A 12,628-nucleotide genomic window follows, 5' to 3' on the forward strand; every position below is an offset into this window, starting at 1 on the left:
GACTCGGGAAATTGCAGTTTACAGCTAACTAGGTTGATTTGCTGGCACAGTTGGTGGTCCAGTTTCTAGAAGGATCGATTGGTCTGGAGATGCTTTAACGGTGAGCTATACCTTCTAGCCTACTGTGTATACCAGAGTTTCCTGTTGTCAATTTTCTGCATGCCTCTTGTAAGCCTTTTTCACCTCTTCCAAGTTGTTCCTGAGCTCCTCCTGGATGAGATGGCTCTGTTGGACCAAGACAGCAGTGACTGGATTCGGGGAGATTGCTAGTACCACTGGGTAAAAATGAGGGTGAAATCCGTAATTCGTGAAGAAGGGGTTTTAACATGTAAAGCTACGGTTGGTGTTGTTATATGTAAACTGCCTATAGCAGGAGAACAGACCAGATATCCTGGAGATAGTTCACAAAACATCTCAAATATTGTTACAGTACTTGGCTCACCCTTTTAGTTTTTCTATCTATTTGGGGGTGATATGCAGTGGAGATGGACACACAGACATCCAGTAATCAGAACACTTCATACCCAAGGGAAAAGGTAAATTGTGGACCTCAGTCTGAAACTATATGGTCTGGAAGTCCATGAAGTTGAACCACAGTATGCAGGAGTTGGGCAGTGGTCTTGGCAGAGGGCAGGTGATTGCAGGGGACGAAGTGGACCAGTTTATTCAAATTGTCCATTACCATTAAGATTACTGTGTGGCCATCGGACATTAGAGTTCCACAAGACTTCATGGGGACACAGTGCCAAAGGGTCTAGTTCAGAGCATCTTGGTACATATACAGCACTCGCAGGAGTCCATCAAAGCTTGGATTTGGCCCACACATGGGACCACCAGAAAAAATAGGCAACTGTGAAGGTCTTAAGGTGGCCAAAATGACCCACCAACGGATAATCAAGGTACGGTCATAGTGCTTCTAGTTGGGGTGACCCGCAGGGGACACATCTGCACTAGTCCAAGTATGTTATCACATCTCACATGGAGCTGTAAATCTTAGTCCCTAATGGTATAGACTGCGTTCCTTAGATGAGTGGTTCACCCTTTTGAGGTGAAAGAGGTCTTGCTGAATTGCAGTACTGACACAGTTATTAGGCTTGAGGAGGTAGGGGGTTCGGAGGTAGGTTTCTTGTTTTCCCGATAGTACTCCCTTTTTGTAATAGAGCTTTCCCATTTCAAGAGTTCCAGAGGGGTAGTTGTGTTAGTCTGCATACAGCAAAAACAACAAGAGTTCTGTAGCACTTTAAAGACTAACAAATTTAATTTCTTCAGGCATAAGCTTTCGTGGGCTCCAGCCCACTTCCTCAGATGCAAGTGATAGAGATATACAGTTGCCTCCTGTATATCTCTATCACTTGCATCTGAGGAAGTGGGCTGGAGCCCACGAAAGCTTATGCCTGCAGAAATTAAATTTGTTAGTCTTTAAAGTGCTACAGAACTCTCGTTTTTCCCATTTCAGTTTCCTAAGTGGTAGGTGATTATAAGCTTGAACTGAAAGAACAACAAAACTCATCTCAACTGCCACTGGTTCAAAGCTCAGATCTTGAGGAAGTTCTCAAAGTTCTTATGGTCAGTAAAAACCTGTATTGGGTGTCAAGCACTCTCAAGATGGTAATGCCATTCTTCAAAAGCAGTTTTGATTGTGAGCAGCTCTTTGTCCAGTATTTCATAGTTCACTTCTGTGGGAGTAAGATTTTGGGAGTAACATGCACACAGGTGCAGAGCTGTGAGAGTACCCATCCCGAGGGCTGGACGCATCTGCTTCCACTATAAATGGGTGAGCTGGGTCTGGGTGTGCTAGGGTTGGTTGATTGTTTGCAGGCAAGCTTTCTGGCAGTATAGGGAGGGGAAGCTAATGTTCCTCTCTCACCAGGAGATACACAGCTCATGCTGCCCCAACAAAGACATGTCAAGACTTAATGGAAAGAATGGAGAGCAGATCACATCTAAACATATTATTTCCCAGTGTTACTCTGTTACGGCCTGTAGGGGGACAGTCTCTTGGATCACTGATCCTGATTATAGAAGCAACCCATAAATCATCTCCACCAGGTCTGGTGTAGATTTTGGCTGGAAAGGGACCTGGAGTGTTTGGGGTGCCTTAACGTCTATAAACTTTGCAGCATGCCCAAAGTCTATCAGTATCAGTAGCAGGGAAATCTGCCTCACCCAATCCCAAGCCCCTCAATCTGGTGGCAACTGGAAACGTGGGGAGATCCCATTGTTCCCAGGTTCTATTTGGGGATGGTTCCAGAGCATAGTAATATGGTGATGCCCAAGCTGTATCCCCCTACTGGGCCTGGGCTGGTTCATTTCCAAAGATGGACAAGAGGCAAGGGTATGGCACCTCACAGTAAAAGCAGATTCAACTGCCATTAATGTTCTTTCTCCTCCAAGGTCAGGCACTGGTGACCCAGGTCAACTGTATGGGTTCAGAATTCAGTTCTACAGGCTCTGGCACAGCAGACAGATATGGGGGCATCAAGCGGCCCTTCTTTCCTCCTTCCACTTGCGCAGCCAAGAGCAGATGCACAGGGTGAGATCAATAAAGGCCTCTATGTGGGTGGGGTTTTCAACATGGGCTAGCTCATTTTTTACCACCTCACTGACTCCCCTCACCATGGGAACTGGTGTAGTTGGGCTGCCTCATTCCATTCAACATCAGCTGAAAGCTGTCGGAAGCAACTGGCGATGGCCAGCCCCTACCCCGACAAAGCTTCTGGAGGGCGGTATCTATAGAGCAGACGTAAAGTGGGATATCAACGATGGTCAAAAAGGCTTGCAGGAAGACATCCCAGTGGGACAGTACTGTGCTGTTCTGCTCCAACCCAGGGGAAGCCCAATCAAGTACGTCGCCAGTGAGAATGCTGACTGCTATCTAGTCTGTGGGGTACATTCGGAAAAGGAGCAAAAAGAGCAGCCTGCATTGGTTCAGGAACCCCGGAATTTCTGATGGTTTCCATCTAACTGATCAGGCAGTGGCACTGAAGAGGCCTGTTCCAGCAGTGAGAGGTCTGCTCACGCATGTAGTATAGCTGCTTGCATGATGTCTATGATTTGGCAGCAAGCTGCTTCTCCTGGCCTTAGTGACTGTGCTAACTGCTCAGGTAAGGTCTGTGCCTCGGTTACAAAATGCCTCGGTTGGGTCTGTAGTGCAAGGTTCTCCACCTGCAGATAGGTGACTTGGTCCTGAAGGTCGTGGATCCTCAGGAATCCACTGGTCAAAGGGTGGCCCATTCTTCTTATCTTCAGTAGGGTTGAATGGGGGCAAAAGTGGTCTCAGAAAACTGTCAGGGCCATGGGCGGCCTGTGTGCACATGTCAGTTACCAACCTGTGGTCAGGAAATGAGTAGTGGAGTCAGGATTGAGCCACGGTCAGGAGCCAGATTCTGGGGTTCACAGCAAGGAAAGGTCTGAGGGGAAGCAAGCAGGCTATTTGTGTTATTACTCAGACAGCTCCCTTTGATGGCTTCCTGGTTTATATAACAGCACTGGCCAATTAGTGGACTTTGGGGAGCAGCCACTCAGCGCCCACTGGACAGTACTTCCTACAGTGGCTAGTTTCACAGGATTTCCCAGCGGAAACCCAGCCTGAACTTCCAGTGGCGATGTGGAAGAGTTGGCGGCCTGAAACCCCTTGGTGCCAGGTTCTAGTCTTGCAGATTCTTACACAGACGTGGAGGGGCAACAGGTAATGTCTATCAAGCAGTTTTATGTTCACTGACTCCTGCCGTGATCTGTGTCTGAACGATCAGCCAGGGATAAGGGTAAGGAGAGACATGAAAGTCTTGCATTCTCAGGTGGGCCAATGCTGTGGAGAGCCTGAATAGCAATAACTTGTAAAGGTAATGATTTGGTTCCATTGTGAATCTAGAGTACTTCCTGGGAGCTGGGTGTATTGATATATGGAGGTACACATCTTGCAATCTGAGAGCCACAAACCAGACTTAAGCATGAAGAAATGGAACAACAGAGGCAAACGGTAACATCCATCTTGAATCTGAGGCATCCCAGACTACCTATGGGCTGCACTGGCAAACATTTGGCCTTATTTGAGGTCTATATACTCCCTGGAGTCCCGCAGTACTTTCACTAGGAAGGGAACCAACCCTTTCCCACATCAGGAAATTATATCTGGTGAAAGTCTGGTAGTTTGCCAGCTGGAGTTACAATGGAGTTAGCGTTCTGCCTGCCTTCTGTTGATTTTGACTTTTCCTGAATCAACTACAAATGATTCTGGGTTTGGATGGAAGTAAAAGTATTTGAATTTTTACAGGCACTTCATAGTCCCACAGTTCACCTGTTTTGCCTGGATGGTACTCGGGGTTTGCCAGACACCCTTGGCTGGCTATAGCATGCCCATATTTATAGGGAGTGCCAGATCTGATGCAGTCAAAATGTCAAAGAGTTGACAGGATTTCTTGCATGACTGTCATTTTAATATCCAGAGACTCTACCAAAGGAAGTCGGAGATGCTGAAAAGCTTTAAAGTCATCAACTGCTGAGACAGGGCTGGTGTGACTACCTCATCAGGTGAAGATGACTACTCTTTTGGAGGAGACTTAGCATGTGGTTATTGCACAGCTCACAGCTCTTGGGTACTGGGATCAGGCTCTGGTGCCTGTGGTTTGGGCAGTGATGCCACCAGAGAACCCAAATCTCCTCTTCCTGAACCTCCTAGGGAGTGAGGATGCTGAAAAGGCAGTCCCATTAGGGCCAGTAAGGCTAAAATGGCATGGAATAAGAGTACTGGCCCACTTGCAGCTGGTTAGCCCAATGCCACTCGTATCTCTTTTGTGGTATTTCGCCCTGTGAGACGGATCTCTGTTAGGAGCTCTAGGATTGCTCTCAGGAGGTAGAGAAAAGGCATTGCTGCTCAACATTGAGGAGAAATTGGGCGATGGGCAAGGAAAGAAATATTCTTCAAATGAGGGTGCCATGGGGTAATGTCTCAACCCCAGTGCTATGTGGGCACAACTGAGGTCCCCAGAGAGGATCCTGACTGCTCAGTAAGGGCAGGTGTTAGTCCTGAAATTGGTGCAGATACCAGCTTACTTTGTGCTACTCCCTCAGCAGAAGACTTGGACATGCTATCTGTGGAGGAGTGATGTCTTGTCATATCTCCCTGGGTGATACTTCTCAGTGTTTGATCTCCACTTGACTTGCCTTATGGTTTCGCCTTCTGTTGGCGTGACATTATCAGTGCCAGAGGCAGTGGTGCCAAACATACTGGTATTTTAGCCAAAACAGCTATTGGTTCTGGTAGCATCAGCTGGTGCCAAAGGTTCCAAAGTTGGGGCAACAGGTCCATTATCACAGTGTTATTTTTTTTTCTTTTGCGGCTGGTCACCGAGTTGTGGAGTTTCCTCTGGTGGGCATATGCTGAGGATGCCTCCTTTGGAGAAGGATGTCTTGTCTGGATCTGAGATGATGCTCATTAATTGCTTGAGAAGGTGTTGTTTCAGCAGTGTGTTCTTGAGAAGGTCATGCACACTAAAAACTTTTCAGTGATGGGACTCTCTGAGACACGAAAGGAAGCTGCTATGTTCATCAACCAAGGCAATGAGTCCATCACAGGTAGGGCAGGATTTAAACCATGAGGGTTCAGAGCCTGCCATGGTGGTTGGCGTAAGTTATCTCACCCCTCTGTACAATAGAAGGTGTGGGTTTGTTATACTTTTTAGGAACATCCAAATTAAAAAATTAAATGAAGATGAGGGTGAAGATAGATTTCTTCATACAAGTAGTCAGGAAGATGAGTTTGAAGATCATTAAAAAATGCGGACTGAACACTTGATAGGGTTCTGTCTTGCTGCCATGGATGGCAAGAGGGAAATGAGGGAGGGTTGCAGCATCTTTGCCCTCTATACCCTTGCAGGGGAATATGAGGAGGTACATGCAGCATGTGCAGCCTGAATGAACATGGCTATTAAAAAACAAAAATCTAATCTCACATGCATGGGGCACATGCATACCTACACTGAGAACCACACTGCCACATACTTATAGGAAGAAAAGATCTATGAAGTTCACTGTTTGACCATGGAGACTTTTAAAAAAACCTGAGGGCAATTCTAGAATTGGATCCTAAAATAAAAGAGAAGTTAGTAAGATTTGTGAATGGGGTGATGGTATGTGTCTCCGTATATGGCTGAAAGCAGACAGGAGCTTTCTGCACATGCTGGAAAACTGGGATGTCTGCGATAGAGAATGGGTAAAAAGCAAAGACCAAGGTCTTCAGAGGTAAAGTTGAGTGAAATGCATATACAGTCACTGTAGTGATGACACATGGATTTACAAAGATGTATCAACAGAAAGATATGGATAACAGAAAGATTTCAGGCATTTCAGAAAAAAGGGAGGATGGAGAACTGGTATACTGAATTAGTCAAAGATGTAACTTCTGAAAGATTAATTTATAAAACCACAGATTTAGCTAACAGAGTACAATGCAGTTGTGGAAATTTCTTGGGTTGCGAGAGAGATAAACATGTCTTATCTGTATAAGACAACTTGTTTAAAAACAAAAAAAAAAAGTTTCTTAGCTGTATATTCTTCATTACTCCACATAAGACTGAAAAATTGAAACGTACTCAGATTTATTCTCTTTATCCTAGTCATGTATTATAATTCTAATAGGTAGCAGTGTACGGTGGTTAAAACATACATTTGTGTGTGTGTGTGTGTTTCTTAACTGTGCTAATGTAGATTTTTAATATACTTCAATAATAAAAATATGTTTATAAGTAGTTTTACTATTTTGGCATTAAGGAGAACAGTTTTAAAAAAAAAAAGTTTGGCTTACCAATAAAGGTAGTCCTGATCCACTGCCAGAACTCTGTGACTGGTCAATAAGATCCTTTAATGACTCCCCGACTGGAATAAATGCTTCATCTTGTTCCAGATCACGATTATAACAACGTCTCTTTGCCACCCATTTACAGTAATGTCTGCAAAAGAAAAAAAAAACTACGTTATACTTATAAACATAATTTTACAGTTTATTAAACATCTTGACCTAGGGAAAAAAGCTAAATATACATATTTTTAAAAAATAAGCAATATTTATTGCATGTTCACTTTCAGATGATAGATTGAAGAACATTTAAATTTTTGTACAAAAGACACTTGAGACTTATGTAGACATACAAATGTATAATAAGTGGTCATATAACGTTTTCAAGATTTCTAATTCAAGATTGTACCAGTCAGTAATTGCTACGCTAAAGTCAACATTTCCATTGGGGCTATAATAACTTCAACCAGAGCAAATTAGGATTTTCTATCAACTTTTGTAGTATTTTTGCCAATAAGATTACAGAATACAAGTGAACTCAGTTTATCTGGGTAATAGTTGAGATATCTTTTGGTCACTGATGTCAGAGCTGAGAGCTGCAAATGGCTGTTTTGTAATAATAGTTTAAAAATACCTATAATTTTCTCTTATTTTTCTTTTTTTCTTTCTAACAAATATAATAAAAAGCACAAACAGGAAAACAGAGGCATATTTTGTACATAATTATAATGAAACCATGATTTTTTATATAAACTCCTCTGCTGTGTCAATGCCTTCAATTATGACCACTTGGCTAATGAACTCAACTCCAGCTGGGTACACAATAAATATTGTTCCTGGAAGCACACATGTTGAATCTGAATATTACAGTCTGTTCTTGTTCTGTTCTGCTCTCTGCTGATTCCACTCCTGGAATTCAGATTGAAAGAAAAGTGTCCTAAGCATTTAAGATTTTGTCTATTTCACTAATTTCCAACTGGGCAAAACAACAGAGAAACGGAGTGAAGCTACTTGCACCCAGATTCCATTTGGTCCCTGTGACACATTGTACCTCAAAGCAGCATCCTGTAGCCCCTATATTAATTATTCATACATGCTTGTGATATTTTCATACAAAGTATGACTGTAGCAAGGCGCTGTGGCCTTCCTCAAAGCCTGAGCCTGAGGAAGGGTGGTGATGCCGCTGCTAGGCAGCACAAGGCCCTGCAGGCTGAGCACCCTGGGAGCAGAGGGGCGGAGCCAGGACAGGAAGGGGAAGCTTAAAAGGCCGGCCCCACAGCTCTGTCAGGGGAAAGCTGCTGCCGGAGGCAGACGTGTCTTCCCAGAGGCTGCAGTCTGGACCTTACTCAGGCCCCATGGCTGTTTGGAGCAACCGCCCTATCGACCGGAGCCTCCAAGGCCCGCTCAGGCCGCTGGGCCCGACTGACTGGAGTGGGCCACCGAGCCCTACTAGCTGGGAAGAGCCATCCCGAGACCTCTGAGTGGGAAAAATCCTGAGGCTGGTCCTGCCCTGGAGGAGCTGCCCGATGTCAGGGACCCACTGGAGCGGCCTGAGCCTGGGGTATCGAAGGACCCCCTGGGACCTGGAGGAGCTTCCCTCCACTGACAACCCTGAGGAGTTTCTGGACCTGCCACTGGTCGATGGTGGGGGACTCGTGGGGCTCCTGTTTGCCGTCTACCCCAGCGACCTGGAGGGAGACAACTGCTGCAGGTGCCCAGGGACAGCCGACTAGACAGTGGCTGACTCTGTGGCTAAACCAGTCAGCGTGTTACAGCTGGATCCCCGCTGACTCAGTGGCAAAGTGGTTTGCACCACCCGAGGATACCGAGCTTTACTAGCCCCATATGCCTGCAAGGCCAGGGGCTCTAGACTATTTCACTTGCCCCGCCCGCTGGAGGGCTGGGGGCTACTGACTGGCTCACCAGCCCTGCCCGGCTTGTGGGCTGGGGGGGGAGGGGCTGTAAACGGCTTGCCTGCCCCGCCCTGCCTGAGAGCCAGGGGCACCAGACTGCTTGCTAGCCCTGCCTCTTGGAAGGCCGGAAGCTACAGACTCCTTAGCCTGCCCTGCTTTGTCTGAGGGCCAGGGGCACCAGGCTGCTCAACAGCCCGCCTGTTGGAAGACCGGGGCTATAGACTCCTTACCAGCCCTGCCCTATGTGAGCGTCAGGGGGCTACAGACTGTTAGGGAAGCCTCCCCTGCCGGTGGCCAGGGCTAAAAACTTGCAATCTGCAAAGCTTATTCCCCTTGACCAAGGCACTGTGGCCTTCCTTGGAGCCACCAGCCTACAATGACCCAGATGTCTTAAGAAAGGTCATCATCTGCTGAAACCACTGTTCCGCCAAAATGTGTGTGTCGTTAGTGTGTATCAAGTTATGAGATTTTGTTGTATGGTAGTTAATGAAATATGTTTTGAGAGTCTCTTCTACCAGGAGGGTGTTAAGCAATCATTAGCTAGCAGGAGAGTTGTAATCAAGGAATTTACAATTCAATGGCAGTTGTGCAAGCACCACATAATGGGGATTGCTCAACCCTGTGACTCAGCAAAGCCCCCCAAGACATGTCTGGGTTACTGTCTTCCAGGCACATGGACTAAAGATATAAAACAGAGGTTAGTGGCATCATGCTTTTGCCCTTCTCCTCCTCCACCTACACTCAAAGCAACAATTATGCTGGAAAGTCAAAGACTTCAACTGAGGAGACTGGTCCTAGGCTTGAGGGAAAGCCTGTGTATTAAGAACTGTGACATCCAGTGGGGTGAGGTAACTGCTCCATATAAATACTGTCTAGTGTAATGAGGTTTAGGATTTAGATTATGCATTTATCTTTTATTTTCTTTGTTAACCATCTCTGGCCTTTTGTGCCTATCACTAATAATCACTTAAAATCTCTTTCTGTAGTTAATAAATCTGTTTTATATTTTACCTAAAACTGTTTGTTTTGGATGAAGTCCTTGGAAAATCTCAGCTCAGGTTACAAAGGCTAGAGTGTGTCCTCTCCACACTGAGGGAAGAACAGACTAGGTAATAAACTTACACTGGTCAGGCTTCTGACCAGGGCAAGATGGTGTGGTTCTGAGTGCAAGGCTGGGAGTTGAGTGGCTTAAGGAGCATTCATGCAATCTAGCTGGATGTGGGGCTCCACATACTGTTGTCCTAGGTGACAACAGCGCCGAGAGGGAATTGCTGCTTCTCACTAGCAAAGCATTGTGACAGAGAGCTCAGGTGGGAGAGTTAAGGGGGCACAGCAGTACCCAGTTCAGGTTGCATCCTAGGGATCCTGACACAGTCCTACCGCAGTATTATTAAAATCCCCACTTTATCCCCAAGATAATTTCTAGGCCAACGGCAGAGAGGAAGCATTATGAGCTCTAATTCCTATTCATGTCTATTCAGGTTCCAAGGTTACATCCACCATTGTGGTGCTGGAGCACATCCTGAGCAAATCTTCTAAAGAAAACAGGGAGGGTGTAATCTTGAAAATTCATGTACAAGCAACTTTTTAAAGATACAGTTAAGGTTGCTGCCCCTTAACAGTACTTTCCATTCACTACATGCTTCCAAAACATAGGACTGCAAACCCCAAAGTTAAGTGTCAGAAAACGCTCAGTTAAGATCTCCTCACATATTTCCCACCTCCCTTACAACACCTTTAAAATGTTTGTGTTGCAGGGAAAAAAACCCAGAAACTTACAAAAACTGGTAAATGCACAGGTAAAATGCAGCTTCACACGCAGTACACCCAGCCAATCTAACTGCTTTTTACTGCTGGTACGAGCACTGCATCATTCAATAGATGCATCATATATGCCTTCAAATATCATATAATCAACTTCACAAATCATGTTCCATCATGCTGCACTGTTTGCCAGAAAACAGCAGAAAAACCAATCCTGCACAATTTTGAGCACTGAATGGTGCAGGACTTCTAACTGAGCCCTGCTTCTTTCAATATATATACACATTTATAGATCACATTTTGCATGGAATTTTGTAGAAAACATAATTTACTAAGTCTGTGAAGTGCTTTGAGACTCCAGGTGACAAAGAATACTATAAATGTAAAACATGTTTTCTTCTGGTTGTGGCTATTTTACCAAAACTCATACCTATTCTTTACTATCAATAGGATTTAATACTCCTGTCCAGGTTTAATTTTGACAGAAACACTAATAACCAAATATCATGAAAATATTAACAAAACCTTCCCCCAGAATTCCTGCACCATATAAATATATCGTAGGTATGAGATATAAATACTAGAATGTTTCCACTATCAGAGCTTTGTTAAGTTTCTAGGAAATTTGATTAAATTTATGATTTAGGGTTAAAGAATATTAGAGTCAACAATGTATCTCTGTGACAATAAAAATACAAAAAATATAGCTCCTACTTAAAGAAAGCAGAAAAACTGTAGAATATTTTATTCCTGTGGTTTGCATTACTGTTTGACTCTTTAGTATGTTCCTAAGAAAGAATAATGCACAAGATAAAACTCAGAAGCAGCACAAAAATAAAAACAGGAGTGGCTGAATATCCAACTAGGCAGAAGTGTTAACATATCCTCGTTTACGGAATTCTATAGTGACAAAATCATCCATTCTTCTGAAAATATGTATAGTTTTCACACTGTGCTGGAATAAGACATCATATTTTATGAAATCCCATACAACATGTTATTGTCCACATTTTTACCTAAGAACACTACGAACTACCATCCATATAGATGTACAGTTGGTTTCCTCTTGGATCCATTTTAAAAATCTCTCTCTCTCTAATTAAACACATCTCTAGAATAAGTCATTTTGTGTATCATCATGTAGGGAAAAATATTAATGCAGAAGAAAGTATTTCTCCTTACTTGTAACAAAAGCAGCTAAATAAGATGATCATAACGATGATGCAGACTGCCATAGAAATCAGCACTGCCATCCAACGAACACTGCCATCAAAAAGTCCATCTGTTTAAAAAAATAAAAGTTACAATTCAGTTACAACTCCTAAAAAGTTCCCAGTAATTATATTCTAGTGTAAATAAAATATTCTATTTATCAGTGACTTTTCCATAGATTATGTATTTTGTAGTTGTCCATTTTGAACAGCCTCTTCCCCATGAAATATTATTTTTCATTTTGAGCTTCAGCTACATTCAGCAATGTCATGGATCCTGCCAAAATGAGCACTAGGGGTAAAAAACTGCAATTAACAAGCTTTTACTTTTTGTAGCAACACTGACAATACTGTTGATATGGCACACGTTTTTATACATACATACCGTATATAAAATTCCTCGCCATCTTAATATTGCCTACAATGCTGATAACTCACTCCAATGCTCCTTAAGGCTTTTGCTTCCAACAGATACCTAAAAGCAATATATACCCCAGCTTCAAAGAACTCTCATGATAATGCAAAACCTGACACGAAACCTCACATATTCTTGTATCAACAGCTCTGGACATCTGACTGTCCAACATTCCATGCATTAGGTAAATTACTCTCCCTTAGCACCTCTGAACTTGCTGTAAAGGATTTAACGTACTGTTAGAGTAGCCGCATTTCAGAGGAGACATGAGACTGAAGTACTTTCTATCTATCTTCAGTGGCTGCAGAAATAGAATTTGAAGTTCTTGTAGCACTTTTTATAAACAATGAGGGATAATTCCATAACCATGCCAATATACCCAGTTTCTCCTATGAGACTAGCTGAAAATTGATAATAGGATATAGTGACTTTTACTTCTAGGTTATTTATTTAAATCTAGTCCAGGTTGATAGCTATCAAATGTTCCCACCTGATGGCAATTGGGTGGTCTACGTAACACAGTTTGGTAGCC

At 43.7% G+C, this 12,628-nt stretch overlaps 1 protein-coding gene across 1 annotated transcript in view; it reads right to left on the reverse strand.

The window, feature by feature from the left end:
* Window positions 1-12,628, reverse strand: part of BMPR1A (bone morphogenetic protein receptor type 1A) — a 64,756-nt gene that overhangs the window by 17,262 nt on the left and 34,866 nt on the right. The window contains exons 5-6 of the mRNA XM_067552519.1: window positions 11,653-11,752; window positions 6,803-6,947 (exon numbers count right to left, since the gene is read on the reverse strand). Coding sequence (XP_067408620.1) covers window positions 6,803-6,947; window positions 11,653-11,752 — 245 coding nt within the window. The remainder of the gene's footprint in view (window positions 1-6,802; window positions 6,948-11,652; window positions 11,753-12,628) is intronic.

The sequence above is a fragment of the Emydura macquarii genome, unplaced genomic scaffold, assembly GCF_026122565.2.
Source record: "Emydura macquarii macquarii isolate MOO-44397 ecotype Brisbane River unplaced genomic scaffold, CSIRO-AGI_Emac_v2 contig_1390, whole genome shotgun sequence".
NCBI lineage: Eukaryota > Metazoa > Chordata > Testudines > Chelidae > Emydura > Emydura macquarii.